This window comes from Asparagus officinalis, chromosome 5, assembly GCF_001876935.1.
Source record: "Asparagus officinalis chromosome 5, Aspof.V1, whole genome shotgun sequence".
Taxonomy (NCBI): domain Eukaryota; kingdom Viridiplantae; phylum Streptophyta; class Magnoliopsida; order Asparagales; family Asparagaceae; genus Asparagus; species Asparagus officinalis.
The window spans coordinates 114,160,909-114,185,643 of record NC_033798.1 but is presented as its reverse complement, the minus strand read 5'-3'; the positions used below and the strand labels follow the sequence as shown (position 1 = coordinate 114,185,643).

The 24,735-nt window shown below is 36.6% G+C and overlaps 1 protein-coding gene across 1 annotated transcript in view; it reads right to left on the bottom strand.

The window, feature by feature from the left end:
* The window catches only part of LOC109840769 (protein timeless homolog), a 45,830-nt gene that overhangs the window by 15,897 nt on the left and 5,198 nt on the right, over positions 1-24,735 (bottom strand). Inside the window, 11 exon segments of the mRNA XM_020409526.1 lie at positions 1-133; positions 516-623; positions 720-830; positions 917-1,278; positions 1,365-1,907; positions 2,245-2,323; positions 3,272-3,438; positions 13,697-13,912; positions 16,327-16,457; positions 16,551-16,743; positions 16,844-16,981. The exon segment at positions 1-133 is cut by the window's left edge and continues 8 nt beyond it. Of these exon segments, the coding sequence (XP_020265115.1) occupies positions 1-133; positions 516-623; positions 720-830; positions 917-1,278; positions 1,365-1,907; positions 2,245-2,323; positions 3,272-3,438; positions 13,697-13,912; positions 16,327-16,457; positions 16,551-16,743; positions 16,844-16,981 (2,181 nt within the window).

Here is a 24,735-nt window from a genome sequence, read left to right as displayed (position 1 = left end):
CATAGACTTTTTTCTTGAGGAGAACCTCAGTCCTAGTTGTTTGAGCTTAGAAGAAATCTGTAGCGGAGATATTTTTCCATCAGGGTCCAGAGATTCTGCAATCAAACGACTGCAACGCCGGTCATCCTTGTATCTGAGACAGTCAAAATGTTTAGAACTGATTATATAAGGATTGATTAAAAAGAAGCTGGAAAATTAGCAGCCACCTAAGAAATCAAAGATTTTTTCCTTATTTGAAAGCAGAATGCGAAGGATAACAAAAACATGAAGAACTTGTTCCAAAATGTTTAGAACTGATTATATAAGTATTGATTAAAACGAAGCTGGAAAATTAGCAGCCACCTAAGGAATCAAAGATTTTTTTCCTTATTTGAAAGCAGAATGCGAAGGATAACAAAAACATGAAGAACTTGTTCCTCGAAATGCATAGGACCATAAAAAGTTCAGTTCTAGTAAGCGATTAACTTTCCCAGTAAGACACAAAAGGAAAGAAGCAGTCTATCAAAGTCACTTACTTTTCATATAACTGTCTTATAGCAGCCTCTTGCTCTGAGTCAAATGCTGAACTTTTATGCCTCAGGGGTGAAATTCTTTGAGTAGACAAATGAGAGGAAATGAATTCACTGGAGCAACCATGTAGTAGTAAAGTATTAAATCCAAGTAATAATTTACAAAAAAACGATTATCCAAACTGATACATGCTTATGATGTTTTTTAACCTTCTATCCTCATCCATCTCATCAGTGAAGATATTGATGCTTTTCTTATGCTCTTTGTGCCTCATCTTTTGCATATTTTCTAGATGAATTGTATCAGGTAACTCTTCCTCTCTGTATTCATGAGAAATCACAAACAAATTAGTTAAAAATTGTATGTGATGAATAAAAATAATTGCCAGTGATGTAAAGATGTTTACCCTTCACTACTGAAAACTGGTGGTACAATATTGTCATATTCATCGTCTCCAAGAGAATCTGCTATACTTCTATAGCCTGCTCCTCCTTTAGAATTTGAGAGATCAGTTCTCTCAGTACCCAAATCTTTTATATCTTTCTTCAAGTGGGCAAGATCACCCATTAAAGCTTCTGCAGTTATATAGCGACATTCTCTCCGTGTCTTCCAAAAAAGCATTTCAACAAAAAGTAACGGCTGGCTTTTGAGTGTCTTCATCATTTTCCTCACAAATTTGGTAATAAAATGCACGACATTTTCATAATCCTTAGATTTAGATGTTTTTTGTTCAGATAGGATGTCATAGAATGTATTTATAAGTGATAGCTGCATGAGAAAGGGCGTAGCATCAAAAGCACAAAAAAAAGACCACTCGACATCAAGGAACCATAAACCAATCTACCAGACTTTACCTGATATAGCATTGGAGATAGCTCGAGATCATCACAAAAACGCCTCAACATACATATAATGTAATGGTTTGTGCTGGCCGAGTTGTTCTTGTAGTACTTCAACAACCAGCACAAATTTTGGATGACCGTATTGTTTGCAAAACTGGAGACCAATCTTGTTACATTAAAGTCAGCTTCACTGGTGGCAGGTAGTTGGTCACCATCTGACAGATCTTCTGTTTCATATGTTAGATCATTGGTATTGTTTTCTTTATCACCATCTGTAGAAAATAAATTATCTTTCTGATGCATCACATCCTCTGAAGGCATGTCCGTATCCAGAGCTAGGTTTGGAACTGAACTTCCTTCTTGATCAGCAGAACTAGAGTCAAATAAACTTCCATTTGTCTTCTCTGTATCTAGAACTGGTTTGGAGGTCTGCTTTTCAGCTTCCCTTGTCTGGTCAGCAACATCTTGTGAATTGTGATTTTCATCTCTCAACTTATCTGGTCCTACACCACCGCCTTTCTTTGTCCCTCTTCCTCTTCTCAACTTTCTAGCAACCTATAATACAGGATGACCAGCAGCTGAGTAGGTACTGCCTAACAGGATTACATATAAATGAAACTACCTATTACAAATCATAATGGATTGGGATTCCACAGGGCTAACTACATATTATCCTTGCTAACAAAATAATAAATCTCAATTTAGTAATGCATGTATAAAACCGTGATCAACAATTTTGGCAATAATATGCTTAACTTAAGCGAAATGCAAAGTAAAAGCTATATGATTGAGTCGACTAAAATCCACTACTGCATATTAATGAACAAACTCATCTGTTATGTTATGATTTTTATAATCCATCTAAAAGCTCAAAAAATGGACGACAACATACCCTCAAGTTACCGCGTGCCTGCAGCTTGTCCATAAGCTGCAAAACTAAGTGTATTACTTCCAACAAATCGGCAAGGTAACTGAAAGTTGGAAAACAATTTCCCAATAAGATAACCAGTTGTAAGAATAAAAAATATAAATTCAGCTAAGCAACCAACAATACTCAGACGCACGCATGCAGCTCTAAAATAAAGTGAAGTAAAATGATAATGAAACTAAGCAACCAACAATACTCAGACGCACGCATGCAGCTCTAAAATAAAGTGAAGTAAAATGATAATGAAATAAAAACCATTACCAAAAGAACACAAGCTCTAAAATAAAGTGAAGTAAAATGATAATGAAATAAAAACCATTACCAAAAGAACACAATTCAAGCGTTTCTTTAACTAGATTAACTCCAAGTATTTATCTTTTCACCACTGGGATACACTGTAACAGTTTATTAGCATATGCAACTTTATTTTCACGCCGAAGCCTTTATGAAGCACATTGACACACTTGTTAAATGTCAACAAAAACAAAATAGTCATGTATCTGAAGATTCTGCACAGATTTTGAAGCAAACAATGGATAAAAATGCATTAAATCCCCCGACAATGAAGAAAGACATAACCAACAAAACAAGTATAGGTGACAAATGCCATGAAATATAAGTCTATTGACTGAAGGATTATCTTAATTATAATATCTGAGATTTTTCTGAACGAGAATCTGACATAATAGGAAACATATCAAAAAGAACACGAAAAAGTTCTAGATCTAAAATTAGGGTTCAGAAACCACGAAATATTGTAGAAATGTTGCATGATGCCACAACGAGGGAAAATAGAAACATTATTAGAGAACAACTAAAAGTATCTTCGACGAGTACGAAGAGATCTGCAGAAAATCTTTCACATGCAAATTGAATCTTGCGATCATACATTAATCCAGCAAGTTGAGTTACTAACCTATTGTTTAAACCACCACTACACCCACTGCATCAACTAACAAGAGAAACCAAAACAAAATTTGGTATTGCAAACCTTTTTGGCTGTTTATGAGTGTCGAAGGATCTGAACAAGTTCAAAAGAAACTGGGTCAATCCTTGATCTGTTTGATCATAGAACAACTTATACAGAAGTATGCGCGCTGTCTGTGGTTCTTTTGAATCCTCTGGCAACAATTTTAGCACCAAATCCAACATGTGCATCTGCAGAAGAAGAAGTCATTAGACTTTAAAAGATTTACGTATTTAGAAATAATAAATACATGTTTGACATTTTATATTGTGATTACATATCCAGATAGTATAAAATTTGTAAAATACAGAAGACAATCAACTTAAAGGTATCCAAAGCATCAAAATTACTTAATTGTTTGTACTTTCTTATAAAATATATATGATCAACCCCTATTATTGTAAAGAAGCAAAAGATGGTATTTCCACTATAAGAAAAAAAAATGATGGTTTTTTATCAACATGGTTAACTGATTGATCTAACAAGGTTCAAGAGGCAGATTATTGCCCAAGAGCTATGATTGGATATTGCACCCAATTCATACTCAGCTTAAACAACTTCGGTCATAGATTACACTTCCACAGTTATCTAGTATAGCTAGTTGTTTGATATATACAAATATTTCTAAGAACAACAAATTAACAATGATATTTTAAAGAACCAAAATCATCAACCGCCAAGATTTACTCACTCATTATTGCTTGACTACAGGACTCCTTATCTGCTTCAAGTTAAAGGCAAATTGGTCTTCTGCAAACCCCACTTTGTCGCTTCTGTCCACGTTATCTCAGGTTATTCCCTTATCCTTCCCTTTTATTACAACTTCAAGCCACACCTTACTAGACCTAGTCAGCATTACTTGAATAGGCTGTTTCACTTCATTCTATTCTCCATCATGGCCTACGTTGTTCTGAGACATTTCTATCTTCCACAGAACTAGCAGCCACACACACACACATTGTTCTGAGACATTTCTATCTTCCTCAGAACTAGCAGCCATGCACACATACAAGAACGACGACGACGACAACAACAAAGCCTTTATTCCAAATGTTTGGATTCGGCTATATGAATCCTATTCTTCCATTATGTTCTATTATGGGGTCATCTCCCTTGTTAAATTAACCATTAGATCTCTTTGTCCCATTAAGAGCATCTCCAACAGCTTCCCCATTTTATTGGTATTCTCACTTTTGGAGAATTTTGGGCTTTTTTTTGGTCCAACAGATTCCCCATCTCATTCCCCAAAATAAGGATAGAGGAGAAAAAAAAGGAGTCTTCCCTAAATCTGGGGCATTCTTCAAATATTTGGGGAGAGCTTTGTCATAAATGCAGCACGTTCTTCAAAACGGGATGGAGGTGAAAATAAATATAAAACAAAATCCGTAATTACAAAAAAAGCCATGGGGACAGTTCCAATGCATAAGAGCATCCCAAAATAGGGATGTAGAATATTTTTATTATTGTAATAAATGCATGATTCTTTAAAATGGGGAAGCTGTTGGAGTTGGAGCAAAAATAATTTAGAGAATATGACTTTTGCTTTCCCATTTTGAAGAAATTTTTGGGAAAACAGTTGGAGATGCTCTAACTACAATATTATCACATTTCCTATCCGGTGCACTAAGAGGTTTCTGTTGTACATGAGCAAACCACCTTAGTCTATTCGCTCTCATTTTATTCTCAGTTAGAGCAACCTCTAATGTACTACGAATAGTAAGACTCCTATCAACTTAAGTTGATGTCCACCAAACTTCCTAACCACTCATTTATTAATATAAAAAATATTTTCATATCATTTAAGGATCCCTAGGCAATATGAGTGGCTAAAAAGTTTGGTAGATAACTTTTTGCTATCCACTTAAGTTGACACAAATTTTGCTCTCTCTCTATATATACACACACACACGTGTGCGCACGCACACGCACACAAGTCTTTTAGCCATGCTAAGCACAGTCTTTCCGCCAGTTTCTGATCATATTCTCATTTTTCAGTCTTTCGTTTATGAAAAGAATCTCTAAAAGCTATAGACATACACCCATTGAAATAACGAATGTCGAGTATATACACTATTTTTATCCTATTTATATCGTTAGAACTTTATATCTTATGACCTAGATTTTATATATGTAATAGTTAATTTGTTTGATATTTGAATAGATATATAACAAATTGAAATATTTTTTAGTTTTTCATAAATATAATTTTTTATCTATATGAATGATTTTTAAAATAGTTAATTGCGAATTTAAAAGTCCAAAATTTTATAGATTCTTGGGAATACACATACCTATCACCATGCATACCACATTATATTATAAAAAATTATCCTACCTACCACATACCATATTATATTATAAAAAATTATCCTACCTACCACCAAATTTAAAAAATACACCCTACCTTCTAAAACTTTGCTAAAAACCCAAAAAATTCACACTTATACACCAGTGTTACCGAGGCGTGCGCCCAGGGCGTGCCCCGGGCGTGGGGCGATGCGGTCTCGTGCAACTGCGGCAACTGCGCCTCGTACCAGAGGCGGGGCGTTGTAGGCACACGAGCGCACGCGCCTCTTGTATGCTTGGCGCATGAATCGGGCCGCACCAAAGCAAGCGCCCCAGACTTGGACTGAATATGAATTGGGTTTCGGGGTTTAGACCCGCAAATGGCACAAAAACCCGTTTTGTAAGTTGAGACTGATTTTTTAGGGTTTCAAGCCATTCTCTTTCTCTAAACTCACGCGCCTCCTCCCTCTCTCTCGTCTCTGTCGTCGTCTGCTCCCTCCCTGACCCTGACAAGTTGGTCGCCGACGACCAACGACAATGCCACCGATCAACAACTTTTTCAGGCGAAATTAGATTTGTTTCTTTTTTTGTTTTGTTTCTTTTTTTGTTTTTCATCTGTTTTTCCATTTTGAAAATATTTTACATAATTACATATTTATATCATATAATAACATGTAATAGACTCTTTCTTGCTAAATGCTACTCCATCTCCATCTTTTCAAGTTTAATCTGTAAAAAGAAAACAGTAATTAGTAATTTAGTATAATTGTTGCTACTTGTTACCAAGGTTTTAAATGTCGGATGTCGGGTTCATGTCGGATGGTTGAAATCCATGTCGGATAGCGGAAATCGGGGATATATCGGGGGACATTGACTAAATATCGGATTGTCATATCGGGTAGTGCGCATATGTATAATATCATGGCCTAAATGTAATCTAAGCATTCATAAATTCAATATAAACATACTTTATAAATTCTATAGACTAAACATATAAAAAAATAAATAATATATGAATTTGGGTTCATAAATTCTTTCCATCGGGTTCATAAGAAACCCTTAAACATGAAAACGAGTCAAACAGGTTTGGGTATTTATCACTAAACCCAAACCCGATAACAAAAAACAGATTCAAAAAAATTACCATATCAGCCGATTTTTTAAAGCTAAAAAATAGGCCGATATGCCCGATATGACCCTGATATTTCCGATTTGGCCCTGAAAACCAACATACGAGTTAAAAACGTCCATGTCGTGTCGGTCAAGCCCTCAAACCGATATGTCGGCCGACAAGTCGGACATGTCGGCCGATATTTAAAACATTGCTTGTTACTTCATTCTCTAATTAGCATGCTAACTAGAAAATTATGAACATATGTAATTATTACTTGAACATACATATTTCACATTTTAAATGAAAATACATATTTCTTATGTGTTACTTTACAAAATCAGTGAGCATAGTTTGATGATTTAAGTTGATATTTTCATAATTTTGGGTGTAGGTAACTAATAAACTTGAGTAAGTTTTCATCGGCATCAGACTTTTGCTTATGTTGAATATTATCTTGCATTGTGATTGTGGGAACTTATAGACTTCGCTATGTTATGCATGCTAATTAAGTCTTTTCGTGATTTAGTAGGTGAAAATCCACTGTTATCGAGGCGCGTGCCTCGGGCGCACCCCAGGCGTGGGGCGCTACGGACTAGGACAAATGCGCCCCGCACCAGAGGCGGACGATGCACGCACACGAGGCGCGCGCCTTGTGTGTGCTTGGCACTTGCGTCAGGAGCATCGCATCGTGCGCTTCAGCCTGTTTTGTAAAATAAGATGGGTTTTAGGTATGAAACCCGCTGATTTCATAAACCCGATTTGTAAAATGAATAAGTTTTGATTTTAGGGTTTCAAACCCTATCGTTCTCTCTTTCTCTCCTCTCTCACACGCCCGCTTTCTCTCTCTCTCTCATCGCCTGCTCCCTCCCCAACCCCAACTAGTCGGCTGACGACGACAACGATCGATGACCCCGAACGCCGTTGTCGCCGACTACCTCTGGAGAAATCAGGTTTTTCTTGTTTTTTCTAGTTTTTTTCTTTTGTTTTTCTTTTGTTTTTTCTTTTTAAAAATAATTTACATAATTACATATTTACATCATGTAATAGACTCTTTCTTGCTAGTTACTAATCCATTCTCCATCTTTTCATGTTAAACTATAAAAAAGAAACATTAATTAGTAATTTAGTATACTTGTTTGCTAATTGTAACTTCCTTCTCTAATTAGCATGCTAACTAGAAAATTATGAACATATAAATATGTAATTGTTACTTCCATTCTCCATCTTTTCATACTAACTAGCAAATAGCAATTAAGAATGCTAACTAAAAAATTATTAACAGTCATGTTTGTTAATCACTTAATTGTTACTTAAAAATACATATCATATTTTAAATAAAAATATATTTTTTTTATTTGTTACTTGCTTGTTTTGTTTCGTAGACTTTTGCTTATATTGGAGATTATCTTGCATTGTGATTTATGAAAACTTATGAACTTGACTATGTTATGCATGCTAATTAAAACTATTTCGTGATTTAGTTGGTGAAATTATATTTCTTAGTCTTTTTATGTGACAAATTATAAATATGTTGCTTATATGCTTGTTTGTCTTATGTTGAAAAATATTTATCTGAGGTGTGCACCTCAATTTAGTGAGGCGCGCATCGTAGTCTTGCGCATGGTGCGCGTAAGAAGCTTTTGCGCCCTGCATTGCGCCTTGCGCCTCAATAACACTGGGTGAAATTATATTTCTTAGTCTTTTTAAGTGATAATTTATAAACATGTTGCTCATATGCTTGTTTGTCTTATGTTAAAAAATATTTGTTTAAGGTATGCGCCTCAATTCAGTGAGGCGCGCACATCGTTGTGCATCTTGTGCATAGTGCACATAAGGGGCCTTTGCGCCCGGCATTGTGCCTTGTGCCTTGATAACATTATTATACACAACATTGTAGTAAGCTTCTTCTCAAAATTTCCGGTTTAAAAATCTCTCTAAAACAGTAAGTTTTGATTTTATTTGGTTCATTTTAATGATTCATTTATGTTAAGTAATACATATATTACGGTATATTTGTTGACAACATATTAATCATTATAGGATCTTAATTTTTGGTTTTTATATTTTAGTTAATATTCTGCACTTATTTAGACGTCGTGATTTTTATCTATCTAGGATCACATATTCGCATATCAATTGTTCAATTTATTTTAAATTTTGTCATTAACACCCGAAAATTTTAATTAGGGGGTGTTATTCAATCCGGATTGTTGGTTTGAACTCAGACACTTGTCCATGGATTCGACATTCTTGGATTGAGACATGGACTTAGATTTTATGGTTAGAGATTGAATTCTGATTTTTTTAGTAATATTCTTGAACTTTTGCTTTGGATTCGTAAGGGGGTTAGATTCTCAGAATAAATTTTATATTCATGGATTATTTGAATTAGAAGTTTCAAAATAAATAATTATGCTAAATAATATTTATTTTAGAAAATAAACATTAATTTGGAAAGCAACCACCATTTAGATTAACGAAGGATAACAATAAAACTGAATACATCTTGTAATTCATTTAAACAGTTCAAATGATGTCACACAACAAAAGATAACTAGTACAAGCACATAAATGAAAATAACTAGTGTTTAATTACATAAAAAAATAACTAGTGTTTGGCCATACAAAACTAATTTGTATATTTAAACATGTAAATATTAAATATATTAGAAAATTTATATCAAACATGACAACAAATGTTCAAATAAGTTAATATTAAATATTTTTTATTACTTAATACATTAAAACTTTAAATACTATACATATTTAATGTTTATGTACTTAATGTATTTCATTTCTAACATTTAAATAAAAACAAAATGAATGTAATATAAATATTTAAAATATTTATACATTTAAAAAATGTTAAATAATAAATATATCCAATTTAATATTAAATATTAAACGAGTTAAGTGATTACATACTATTAAGTATATTTCAGGTCAAATGAATTACATAAGAAAGAAGTTGATTACTAATATTTTAAAATTAAATTCATTCAATGTTAATATATAAATAATTTAGGGATATGGAATATTTAAAATTAAATATATTTAATTTGAAATTTATTAATATTTAAATAAGTAAAGAGAAGAGGAGAGAGAAAACCCACAGAGTGATATCACAATCCACCAATTCTAACTTTGGCTTTTTCCAGAAAATTCTCATTGAAAACCACAGAGTTGGAATGGAACGTGGATTTTAAAATCCTAGTCTTAATAATAATCATACTCAACTAATAGCACATTAAATTTAGATCCAAATCCTTGTCCTAAACCAATAACATGTTAAATTCAAATCTAATTCCTATTCCTAAACCAATAACATCTTAAATTCAAATCTAAATCCTAGTCCTAAACCAACAATACCTTAAGTTTAAAACCAAATTCTAGTCCGAAACGAATAACACCCTATCGGTATTATCATGATAAAATTAACTTCGTCCTTTCTGATTTTGTCGTCCTTTCTAATTTTGAAGCAATGGCCAAAATTTTAATTAAGTTGTAAATGTATTTATTAACTAGAATAATTTTATCTAATTTATATGGTTAGAATGTTATATCTTATGTAATAGTTAATTTCTTTGATATTTGAATATATATATTACAAATTGAAATAATTTTAACTTTTTATATTAAATTTTTTTACCTATATAAATTACTTTTATAATATTTAATTTTGAAATTCAAAAAGTTAAAAAATTTATTGATTCTTTGAAATAGACATACTTACTATCATACCCACCATATTATATCATAAAATAATATCCTACCTACCACCAAATTAAAAATAATTCCCTATCTACCAAAACTACTTTAAAAACCCATCCCTTTCAGATAATTTTTAAAGTAGGTAGGATAGTTTTATTATGATATAATGTGATAGATATAGTGGTAGGCTATGTAGCACGGACACGGATCTGACACGGTCATCCGACACGCCGACACGAGGCAAATCCTAAAAAATACATAGGATACGTGTGTTCGACACGGACTCGACACGTGTGTCCGACACGGCTTCATGTTATGCGTGCCCGTGCTTTATAGGTGGTAGGTATGTGTACTCCCAAGAATTAATAAATTTTTTGAAATTTTCAATTTCGAAACTAAATATTATAAAAATTATTTATATCGATAAAAAATTTACTATAAAAAAGTTAAAATATTTCACTTTGTAATATATGTACTCAAATATTAAAGAAATTAACTATTACATATATAATAATTAGGTCATAAAATATTATGTTCTAACTATATAAATTAGATAAAAGTATTTTAGTTAATAAATATATTAACAATATAACTAAAAATTTGACCATTGCTCCAAAATTAGAAAGGATGAAGGTAATTTGATAACGCTAATTGAAAATTTTGGGTATTAATGACAAAATTCAAAATAAATTGAACAACCGGATATGCGAAGACGTGATCCTAGATATATAGAATCATAATGTCTAAATAAGTGCAAAATATTAACTAAAATATAAAAACCAAAAATTAAGATCCTATAATGTTTAATATGTTGTCAACAAATATACCATGATATATGTATTACATAATATTTATGAATCATTAAAATGAATCAAATAAAATCAAAACTTACTTTTTTAGAGATATTTTTAAACTAAAATTTTTGAAAAGAAAAGACTTACTGCAATGTTCTGTACAAGTGTGGAATTTTCGGGGTTTTAACAAAGTTTTGAAAGGTATGGATTTTTTTTAATTTGGTGGTAGGTAGGATAATTTTTTATGATATAATGTGGTATGCATGGTGGCAGGTATATGTGTTCCCAAAAAAGTATAAATTTTTTTGGACGTTTTGAAATTCATAATTAACTATTTTAAAATCATTCATATAGATAAAAATTTATTAATATAAAAAACTAAAAATTATTTCAATTTGTAATATATGTATTCAACTATTAAACAAATTAACTATTACATATATAATATTCAGGTAATAAGATATAAAGTTCTAAATTCTAACCATATAAATGAGATAAAAATAATATATATACTTGATATTCAATATTTTAATGAATGAATGTCTATGGCTTTTGGAGATTCTTTTCGTAAACAAAAGGCCGGAAAATGAGAGTACAATCGAAAACTGACGGAAAGATCATGCTTAGCACGGGCTAAAAGTCTAGTGTATATATTAGTGTTTTAAAGGAGATGCACCATAGCGCCTCAAGCACTCAAGCAAGGCGTTCTTGTAATTTAGCACCTTGCATATAAACGGGCGATGAAGGTTACTAAGGTGATTGTTTTTTTGCGCCTCAAGAGCTCGCCTTAGCACATCGTGACCTTGCCTTGGCACCTCAAGGGCTCATCTAAGGCATGTGATGTAAGGTGCAAAGCGTTTGTCTCTGTTTCAAAATTTTTAGGGTGCGAAAGGTGTAGGATAAAGTAAAATTTATTTTTGTTAACGAATTTTTTTTTCATTGTCAATTTTTTGCTATTTTTTGTTGAAATATACTTTATTATCTATATCATTTTGAGGACATGCCACAATTTGAACCTTAAAGTTTAAAATTTGCTACTTAATTATGTGTTAGCAGATATTAGTTAATGTTACTATTTAATATGTGTTACTCACTTCTTCATTTAGATTGTTTATTTATTAGATTTGTGACTTTGAAATTTTGGGTGTGATTAATTTGTCTTGTCGATATTTATTGACACTTGCATGTTATTTTGTAATGTTTATCAATTTTTGGAATATTGATCGCCTTGATTCACTCAGGCGATTGCCTTTTTTGATGCCTCTCACCTCAGGCAGCATAGGACCAAATTACCTTGACCTCGCCTTTTACTTTTAAAACAGTAGTGTGTATTCTCTCTTATTTTACCCTCAGTTGGAGCAACTTCTAATTCACCATGAATGCACTTGTAGCGCGCGCGTGCACACATCATTTTCTCAAGTTACATGAACACGAATCACGCTAGATAGATTTCTCACAAGCTTTGCTACATGGACCCAAAATATGGGACCAATATGGGGGACATGTGAGGTGTCTCTCTCCTATTGCATAATGAGCTGGCCATCATGAATGATGGCCAGCTCATCATTCATGATGGCCAGCTCATCATGCAATAGGAGGGGGACACCTCACATGTCCCCCATGTTGATCCCATATTTTGGGTCCTTAGGGGAATTTTTCATTTCTCACTCATCTTCCGAAATCATAACTTTACTATTTAAGTAAGACCCATCTATCTTCTAGCGGTTCCTGCTTTCATAGTTTTCATCCATCTGTTATCAAGACCTAACTTTCACTTCATTCACTATTTTAACATTTAGTGTTATCTTCATCTGGCCATGTTTCTCATCTCACTCCCAATCTTACTTTCACTGGTTTAACCCAAAAATAATCAAATCAATAATAATCTATGTGTATAGCACTTCTATCTGAGATGAACATGATTTTGTAGAGATATAAGCATTCATTTGAAAATGTATGTATACGAGGTTCACTGGTATGAATATGGGTAAATCTAAATATCTCAAAAACTCGGTATACGGATGCATTGTTGACAGGGAATAAAAAAGTCACAAATAGTGTGTAAAATCTTCATTAAGAATAGAAAAAGACCAATGCTTCTCACATAAAATGCATCGAATAATAGGTTTATATGTAAACAAAACAAAATATCAAAGTGGAAATGGTTCAAAAAATGTGTGAAAGGATTTAAGTAATGCACAAAATTTACAAAATGTTAGGTCAGACAATTCAGGTTCAAGATTCAACTCAAAACCATACCTCAAGTCCTATTTACAACCTACTGAAATACTACCCCTGAAACCTGCATTTAACCTGTAGCAAAAATTATCTATCTCTACTTCAAAAGTAAAGTGGAGAGGTGGCAGCAAACGCCATCAACCAAAGCAAAGTAAGGGTTGGGGTTGCAATGGAACAGGCGGCTTCGTTACTCTTCCTCCTTCCTATGATTGATTTTTTTAGTTTCGGATTTGGAACTAGGATTGTTCTGGGATACATCAGGTTATGTATCTAACAAAGTACATGCATATGATGTTACACGCTTACCATGTTCTTCACCAAGGATGCTGCGACTGATAGAGATTTGTGGTCATTAGTTTCCTTCAATCCTTCAAAAGCCTCACGCCATTTGGCTATCACTAAATAGAACATGGCCTCATTAATTGTTGCTGCAATTGGCCCACAGAAATCCCCATGGAAAGATAGGTTAACAAAACCTCCATCCAAAGAAGCTTCAGATGGACTACCCTGCATGTTGTGCTTCTGAAAAGAGAAAAAAAAATCCTAACGGATAATTAATTTGCCCATAAAGTAGACATACCACAAATTTTGAGGGGGGAAAAACACGCACAAATACTGATAAGTAAACATGTCTGCAGGGGTATGTACATGCAGTCGCTTAAAAATATGCATCAGAATCAGTAATGTGGCTTTAGACAATGTTAAGATTTACTGTGATATATTAATGAAACCTAGGCAATAATAATCAGTTAATCACTGTTTTGATATAACTGATAATCATACTCAGACCAATATGTAAAACCATTTCTTCCATATTGATATTTACTACTTCGGATAGTTTAAGGAGAATCAAAGCAATACCTAATATCCACAAACTCCATATCCTCCACGTGTACGATGGAATCTAGCATTGTCGAACAGAATGTGCAAGGTGTAAATAAACACCAATATCAAACAATGATGATTATTATATTCCTGATATTTAAGCTTTCAATTTAATCCAGAGCGACCTTGAGAATATGTAGGAATTGAAGACTGTTGACTGGTCAAACAAAACAAGAGTATCTGGCTACTAACTACTCCATTCTAGAAGTTAAATAATTTCTTAGAATTGAACAAAATATTACAGGAACTAGTTTGTTAAGATTCACATAGAAAGAAAAATCACAGGCAGTAAGTACGACATATTCCTACGAGGGCAGGAAGTTAAGATATCAATAAATAGGGATAATAACTTTGCTAACATAAGACCTTCATATGAAATTTAGGAGATTCCATCCAAGAATTGCATGTAGTTTTAACGATTAATTTAACAAGGTACTTAATTAAAACCATTGACTCCATGTATTGGTGCCCATTTTGCACATTGTGCACCCGCACTTCAAATCACCATTCCAATAACTAGTACGGAAGAACCTGAAATAATTGTTGGCTATGTTGTGGGAGAAAAGGCAATTTTGCCTTCATGAATAGTCCCACATGGAATAGTGATATGAATAGTAAGGGGTTTAAATTGTTTCACCTCCTATTAGGCTTTGAATAGTGTTTTGGGTTTTGTATTGTCTGGGCTTCGCATAACACACGCGCGCGCGCATGCCTCGCCACGCCACGCCGCGACACGCGCACACGCACACGTTTTTTTTTTTTTCTCTGGCTTTATTTTACATGTTTTTTGTGTGCGTAACGGCTGCGTGAATTTAGGTAACGGGTGCGCGGGATTTAGAAACGTGCACTTGGATCCAACAGCCGTTAAGGGTTTCTCAACCCTATATATACACCCCTAATGTGAGTTCAAAAAGCACACAACAATTCTCTCTTCTTTCTCCTCTCCTCTGCTTTAAAAAGTGAAATTTTCTCCATATTTTTGTGGTATTTTAGGCAATCGTTCTTCATCTGAGTAGAATCTTTGCACTCTCGCCCGAATTTAGAGGTCGGCTGATTCCGGGGGTTTTTACCGTCAGGGGAGAGAGGATCATCTGCATCAGGATGATAAGCGGGTCCTTAATTTTCTAGGGTAATGTTTACACGACTGCTTCTGATCAGGCCAGATTTTCTTGTTTTCTTCAATTCAGATTTTTGCATGCTATAACCTTATTTTGATTTTATTATCTAACAATAACTACATAGCTTGTGGCACTATGCAATTGCCACCACCAGCACTAGTACAAGACCAGCAACTCGTACACAATCAGCAAAAGCGATCACCGACTTGACCATGCACATGAAACTTTAGAAATGTCTCCATCCTCATCCTCTCTCGCTAGTATCTTCTGCATCGGTATAGTTAACAGCATTTGAGACCGCTAATGAGGCTTCAAAAAAGTCCAACAAGGTTCTCACAAATTTCAAGAGATTGCTCAAATGATACCTACGCTCAAATTCCCTTGTATTGGTTGTATATATCAAGTAGTAGGAAAAACATCATCCATGTCTGCTTATAATTTCAGGAAAAAGGTATCCATTTTCACAAAAGCTCCTCAAGGAAATGCATTTACAACCCCAAAAAGAGTTCCTGACAAAAACATTCTAAAACAATGCACAGAAGCATAATTAAAGCCTCAACTACTTACTGGTAGCGCACATTAATTGTTTATCAACAAAATCATATGATCAAGCCTGAAACAAATGATTGGCTACATATATTTTATAACATATTCATATTATATAATCAACTAACAATGCAAGATGTTAATAATCGTGCTTTGATAAAGTGGGATAACTAGACAAAATGTTTAGTTTCTAGCAATAACATTTATATCAAATTTATAAGAATCTTCTACGACTTCTCCAACAATAACTTTTGTAACTTTTGCAAGCCATATGAATGAAAAGAGTTAACATCATTAAACAATCTACAACAGAAAATACTTTTGACAATATCAAGTAGATGCAGCATCTTAATGTACATAAATATGATCCCATAGTTTAATTCTCACCTCTGTAAGTAACACCTTTTGACGTTGGAAAGCTATAACGAACTGAGCAACTTGGAAAAAAGTTATAATATCAACATTCTGAATGTCATGATGCTCTCTTTTAATGTCATCACGAATTGACTGCATCAAAACTGAAAAGTTCTACTTGAGACCATGTGAATCCCATGATTAAAATTACATAAGAAAATGAAATAATGCAATCACGTCAAATTGCATAATCCTACCATTGTAGCCTCCTGATAAAAACTGGTTTAAGAAATTGTGTAGCAAGTCCAAAATATTCCCTTTCAGCAGTAACAAGCTTCCATGATCCCATGCGATTCTTTTTACTTGACCTCGCGGGGCCTTATGAGATTTTAGCAGTTTGTCTCCGGGAGCAGAAGCTGGATTGCCTTTAAATAATGTTTTAGAACCATCCTATTACCCAAAAGCGGAAAAAAGTTGAATAAAGAGGATTTAGACCTCTGGATGCCAAACAAGACTACACATTATAGCACCAACTGGTTGAAGTCCATACCAAGGCAAAACGAGTAAATGTCCCACTAAATTGTGAATGACGTTCCAAATTTCTTTGTCTAATAGACCTTCTTCTGTCTGCTTCCTCTTCCATAATTGCCCTGAGAGATTCCACAGATGTTGTTATGTCACCATCAGCCTGCATACAAAATTTCTTCAGTGTTAAGTTTCAAGTTGTCAAATGAAGAAAGCCAACTTAAGCATCACAAGAAACAGGACATTACTAACTAGCACGGACTTAATAGTGGCAAAGGGAAAATTGATAAAGGGAGAATGGCATTCATCCTACACTGAGCAAGAGATCAAACTCTTTGAATATGAGCATCAATAATTATCTTCCTCCTTTTTTTCTGAAGAGATGGTCGACAAATTAGTGGGTGTGCATCTATGGTGAATATCGCTTAGTTGGGATGGGGGGGTTTGTAGTTGAGGATTGAGATGTCTCCCAAAGTAATAAAATTCAATGAACACTGTGGCAATATGTACTGACAAAGTAGCAGTTGTGTGGTTTCTATACACCTTACATGAGAATTTATAGTGTTTAACCATCCAGCACAAAAAGTCAACAACAAAAGGTCCTTTCAATCAAAATCCACGCTTAACCATGCTTAACACTGTAGACGTCAAAAAATGCTTACAGACATCCAAATACCACTCAAAGCAAAGAGAAGACGATAAACGCTGCTCTCTTAATCAGAAGGGAATGATTCAAAGGAAGCGAAACAACATGGAAGAACATGTACACACCAACAAACAGCGTTTGGTGTCGCGGCTCCAGCGCGGCAGTTCATGGCACCGCGGCCATGGCGCGACAGCCCATGGTGCCGCGGTTATGGCGCGGCAGCCTATGGTGCCGCGGCTATGGCGCGACAACCTATAGTGCCGCGGCTATTATAGGAGAGTGCTGTGGCGGTTACAAGACAGTTGTACGATGATTATTTGAAGCCCACGTGGCGGCATATCAGAGATAGAACGTGTGCTGACGTGGACAAGCAGTTAAACCACGAAAAAGGTGGTTAAAGGTCGTGGGAGAACGGTTTCAAGCACGATGGAACGTGCTGGTAACCACCCCTTTGGCCGCGGCAGTCCACACTGCCGCGCCAATAGCCGCGGCAGTCCACACTGCCGCGCCAATAGCCGCAAACATCCTCAAGAAGCTTTTGGCCATTCCTAGAGATCTAAGCTCAGACTTGATCTTTGGAAGAGTGAACATCTTACATCGATAAGATATTCGCTTCAAATTCTTACTTCGATAAACGAAGGAAGAATCATTAAACCCCTCACGATTCAATCAGAATCTGTGATTTGGTGGTCCACGGGCTAACGCACCCCCGGCACAGGTAAAGATCCCACGCAAGCAGCGATCCAAACAACGATCCTGCGTTTGTTTCTCAAGAGTTATAATTTTCTTTTGTTGTGTAAAAGAGGTCTTATAAAAAGACTATTCCTTTGAAGATATAATGAATTCCACAGCAAGACCAACTTTTAACGCAAACAAACTGGCGACCACAGTGGGAGCCAACGGTCTCGCTACCGAGACCGTCGTGTCGCAACCAATCATCAAGATCCCGGTTGAATCAACGGTCGAGTACGAATTCGACCAAGCGAAGTTTGAGGAGTATTTGTCATCCTCATCCTCAAAGTCTTCCTCGCGTCACAAATGCAGGAAGATTTTATCTTATAAGAAGGTTTGCAAGTTTTTGACTCCGTCGAACGCTACAGATGAAGACTCTCGCTTGATTGTTGCTGAGGATTCCACTCGCAACCTCTCTGCTCATAATGACTCTTCTTCAATTAAGGAGTCATTAATTCAAAGCCCACCGGCACTGACGAAAAGAACTCGTCAGAGACGACGCCAACGTCGCGCTCGTCAATTGGCTAAGGCATTGGAACAAACCGACGGGGTTCGTTATCATGCGGACTTAGAGTCGAGGAGACATCGAGTGGTTCAGTCGACGGAGAAATGGACTATTGTCAAAAGGACTCGTTCGACCCTCAAAGAACGTATACAAAAACGTCGTGCAAACGCTGCTCATGCTCGAGCTCTCCTACAACAAAAACGAGAAAAGAGGAAGGAATCGGTGGCCAAAGAACCACCGAAACTCCGCCAAGTTTGGATTCCAAAGTCTGGACTTATGCAAAATCAGTATTCGGAGCCCGTTAAGACTCCATACCCGCAAGGGGGTGGTTTTAAACGTGCGACTCCCGACATAACCTTGGATCGCTCAAAGACAATAATAAATTGTCCTGAGAATGCCAACAAGGCAGAAGAAGACGCATTCACCAAATGATATCGTCATACCTGGGAGGTCATGCCAACAGACGATACGATTTTTTGGCAATCATACCGATGAGTCGTATTATCAAGTTAGGGTTGTGAATAATTTTCGAAAGAGAGTTATTCGAGAAATAAACTCTCATTGTTCCTGTGTGCGACTCGTTAAAGCAGCACTATCAGAATGTGACTGTTTCAAACGAGAAGTCATCCCACGAAGAGTCTTTGTATTGTCGAAGCCTAAGCCGAGACATTTCCGTAAAAAAAAATCAGCTGCCCAAGATGATAAATTCCCTGAAGTCACCATTAACGTGGCTGATAAAAGAAAGTCTAAGCGGCATTCAAGTGACTCAAATCCCAACTTTTCTCCGAGAGGAAAAGCCAATCCAAGAATTGCTCAAAGGATGTCTCGACTCCAATTAGGAGCCATCAGACGCAGAGATTACAAAAGAATGCAAGAAGGAATGTCCTCGGAGGATGAATTCTCGGACACATATTCTGCAATCGCTTCTGATGATACAATGTCTAGCACGGGACAAACCAAAGAAGTACTCATGATCACCTCTGATTAATTTGCTCAAATGCTTCAAGAAGCTCTAGCGAAGCAACGTGAAAAAATCAGAGCTGAGATGAAGACAGAGATGAAGTTAGCTATTCAACAAATGAGAGAGTTGCTAACTCAACAACCTCAACCTCCTGAGTCCAGTCAGCGAGCTGAATCCAGCCGCCACACTCAGGATGTGGCAGATGATAGTGATCCAGAAGTGGATGAAGTCATCTTTGCTAATACACCTCCCAATAGCAATAACGCTAGGGGTGGTTTAACACACCCTCCCAATAACGATATTGGGGGTGGTTCAATGACACCTCTTACAGGGGGTGGTCTAACTCATTCTCCTCAACGTCCTTCAAATGAAGATATAGACGATGACGAGAAAATGAAAGAGCTTGAAAACAAAATCAACGCTTTGATGACGGCTCAAGAAGTGAAAAAGACGGGTATTCCATGTCCCTATCCAAGAGAATGGGATTCAATACCATACCCGGCAAAATTTAATCTGATTAACTTCACACCGTTTGATGGGAAGAGCTCGCCTATTCAGCACTTGATTTATTTCAAGTCTCATTTGGGCATGATCTCTGGAAACGAGGCTTTAATGGTCCGATCATTCGTTGGCACCCTTCGCGGGTCGGCCTTCGATTGGTACCGACGGCTCAAGCCAGGGAGCATCAATTGCTGGGATGACATAGAAAATTTGTTCCTCAGCAACTTCTTCGATGATGATACCGAAGTGTCAATCGGAACGATGACACCGAAGTGTCAATCGGAACCCTTCTGGATGAAAAACAAAAAGACGGGGAGTCAGTCGACAATTTTGTCAAGCGCTTCCATAACAAGGCAATGAATTACAGAGATCCTGTTACAGAGGAGTTCATTCTGCAAACATGCCACAATAATCTCTCTATCGATGTCCTGGAAGCTCTGGGGGTCGTACCATCCAAAACTTGGAAAGATTTGAAAATGCGCGGTGAACAAGCTGAACACTTTCTTAAAAGAAAGAAAGCTGAGAGAAGCCAACCGACGACATCTGCAATCACTGGGAACGCGACTCCCGATCCGAGGTTTCAAAAGGAGTATTCTTTCGAAGATGATGAAGCTCCAGCCATCTTGGAATACCTCCTCGCCAATGACAAAATCGAGCTACCACATATTAAAGATCAGGAGGGAGCTAAGAGAATTACGGATCCAAACTACTGTGCGTACCACAGAAGGGTTCTTCATCCCACCGAGATTTGCTTTGGACTTAAAAACAGGATCCAAGCCCTAATTGACTCCGGCGTCATAACGACGAAAGAAGTCGAGTAAAGACAACCAAAACTCCAGTGGGTGCACGAGTATAAACTGTTTCCCCACACTCCAAAGAGCATATGAGTATAAACTGCTTCTCGATTATCCAACTGAGTACAATGTTAAACCCGGTTTCGCAAAGGAAACTGGGGGTGGATGATTTATATAACGGGAAGTTCCTGGAGAATCTTATATTCTTAAGGATAACCCGAACATGCTAGGATCGTCTCAAATTCCCATCTTGGTCAAACCTTTAAACAGTTAGGACCAAAGCCAAAATCCCCTCTCGATTCGTTCCATGAACGAGAGGTCCACAAATTGAACGATCAAACCTTTAAACAGTTAGGATCGTCTCAAATTCCCATCTTGGTCAAACCTTTAAACAGTTAGGACCAAAGCCAAAATCCCCTCTCGATTCGTTCCATGAACGAGAGGTCCACAAATTGAACGATCAAACCTTTAAACAGTTAGGATCGTCTCAAATTCCCATCTTGGTCAAACCTTTAAACAGTTAGGACCAAAGCCAAAATCCCCTCTCGATTCGTTCCATGAACGAGAGGTCCACAAATTGAACGATCAAACCTTTAAACAGTTAGGATCGTCTCAAATTCCCATCTTGGTCAAACCTTTAAACAGTTAGGACCAAAGCCAAAATCTCCTCTCGATTCGTTCCAGGAACGAGAGGTCCACAAATTGAACGATCAAACCTTTAAACAGTTAGGATCGTCTTAAATTCTCATCTTGGTCAAACCTTTAAACAGTTAGGACCAAAGCCAAAATCTCCCCTCGATTCGTTCCATGAACGAGAGGTCCACAAATTGAACGATCAAACCTTTAAACAGTTAGGATCGTCTTAAATTCTCATCTTGGTCAAACCTTTAAACAGTTAGGACCAAAGCCAAAATCTCCTCTCGATTCGTTCCATGAACGAGAGGTCCACAAATTGAACGATCAAACATTTAAACAGTTAGGATCGTCTCAAATTCCCATCTTGGTCAAACCTTTAAACAGTTAGGACCAAAGCCAAAATCCCCTCTCGATTCGTTCCATGAACGAGAGGTCCACAAATTGAACGATCAAACCTTTAAACAGTTAGGATCGTCTTAAATTCCCATCTTGGTCAAACCTTTAAACAGTTAGGACCAAAGCCAAAATCCCCTCTCGATTCCTTCCATGAACGAGAGGTCCACAAAATTGAACGATCAAACCTTTAAACAGTTAGGATCGTCTCAAGTCCCCACTTGGTCAAACCTTTAAACAGTTAGGATCAAAGCCAAAATCCCCTCTCGATTCCTTCCAGGAACGAGAGGTCCACAAAAACGATCAAACCTTTAAACAGTTAGGATCGTCTCAAGTCCCCACTTGGTCAAACCTTTAAACAGTTAGGATCAAAGCCAAAATCCCCTCTCGATTCCTTCCAGGAACGAGAGGTCCACAAATTGAACGATCAAACCTTTAAACAGTTAGGATCGTCTCGAATTCCCTTTTGGTTAGAACCAAAACCAAAATCCCCTTTCGATTCCTTCCATGAACGAAAGGTCCACAAACAGTTGAATAATCAAACCTTATGACAGTTAGGATTATTCAAACCAATCCAGATTCTCTAAGTGGAGATCCCACTTTGAGTTTCCTTTGCACCAGGAGATAGAATATAAAATTCTTCCTCTCCAATTTTGGGTTTATCTCTACCAACAAACAAGAGACCAGGAGATAGAATATAAAATTCTTCCTCTCCATCATCGGGTTCATCTCTACCAACAAACAAGAGACCAGGAGATAGAATATAAAATTCTTCCTCTCCATCATCGGGTTCATCTCTACCAACAAACAAGAGACCAGGAGATAGAATATAAAATTCTTCCTCTCCATCATCGGGTTCATCTCTACCAACAAACAAGAGACCAGGAGATAGAATATAAAATTCTTCCTCTCCATCATCGGGTTCATCTCTACCAACAAACAAGAGACCAGAATACTCCAATAGGTATACGAGTCTAAACTATTTCCCTAATCTCAACAGGAAGTTTCTGGAGAATATTACTCAAAATATTCTTAAGAATAACCTGATAACCTCCCAACGGGTATATGAGGTTAAACTGTNAAGCAAAGAGAAGACGATAAACGCTGCTCTCTTAATCAGAAGGGAATGATTCAAAGGAAGCGAAACAACATGGAAGAACATGTACACACCAACAAACAGCGTTTGGTGTCGCGGCTCCAGCGCGGCAGTTCATGGCGCCGCGGCCATGGCACGACAGCCCATGGTGCCGCGGCTATGGCGCGACAACCTATAGTGCCGCGGCTATTATAGGAGATTGATGCGGTGGTTACAAGACAGTTGTACGATGATTATTTGAAGCCCACGTGGCGGCATATCAGAGATAGAACGTGTGCTGACGTAGACAAGCAGTTAAACCACGAAAAAGGTGGTTAAAGATCGTGGGAGAACGGTTTCAAGCACGATGGAACGTGCTGGTAACCACCCCTTTGGCCGCGGCAGTCCACACTGCCGCGCCAATAGCCGCGGCAGTGTAGACTGTAGCGGCCAAAGATGGTTCGTCTGATCAGTTATTTCGCTTCCATTTCAACTGTTATGCATTGCTACTCCTATAAATACCTCCCTAGACACGAAATAAAGAGAGGGGAGCAGATTAGAGCAGAAAAGGCTTAAGCTTTTGGTGAATTAGAGCAAGAGAAAGAGTCTTCCTTCTTCACAAACATCCTCAAGAAGCTTCTAGCGAGTCCTAGAGATCTAAGCTCAGACTTGATCTTTGGAAGAGTGAACATCTTACATCGATAAGATATTCACTTCCAAATCTTTACTTCGATAAACGAAGGAAAGATCTTCAAACCCCTCACAATTCAATCAGAATCTGTGATTTGGTGGTCCACGGGCTAACGCACCCCCGGCACAGGCAAAAATCCCACGCAAGCAGCGATCCAAACAACGATCCTGCGTTTGTTTCTAAAAAGTTGTAATTTTCCTTTTGTTGTGTAAAAGAAGTCTTATAAAAAGACTATCTCTTTTGAATTTGTTGTAATCGACCGAAGATATAATGAATTCCATGACAAAACCAACTTTTGACGCAAACAAACACATCTACTAAGAAGAAAATCTATGAAGCAATTTAGTAAATCAAAGAAGTCCACATGGTGAAAAGGATAAAAGCAAAGGTCCGTTATTCCAGACAAGGCATAATGGTCTTTTGAGCATAAACATCACTTTTCACATCGGAAAGATAGAAAAGCATCTTCTAGCTAAAAAATCTAGCAGCAATGACGGAGCTAGGGGGGTCCCCCCCCCCACCCCCCATCCCCCCCCCCAAAAAAAAACAAGATAAAAGAAGAAAAAAATCTTTTCACAAACATGCCTACATGTATTCTATGTAATATGAGGTTTTCCATTAGTTCCCCTTATCTTTCATATTTAAACTTAGTCCCCCAAATCTTTCATATCTGAAGTTAGTACCTCAAACATTTCATATCTGAAGCAGGTCCCCAAATCTTTCATATCTCAAGTTAGTCCCTCAAATCTTTGATATTTAAATGTCCCCCAAATCTTCATAATCTGAAATTAGTTCCCCAAATCTTTGAAGTGTTTTGAAATTAGTCTCTTTGTTACATTTACCATTCGTCTCTTTGTTACATTTACCATTCAAATAGTTAACCACAATTGAGAAGTGGTTAACCAGGGAGACAGGTAAAAACCAAATTAACCAAAATCAACATCAATATCTAGTTCCAAATCAGCGGACTTATCTAATATGGC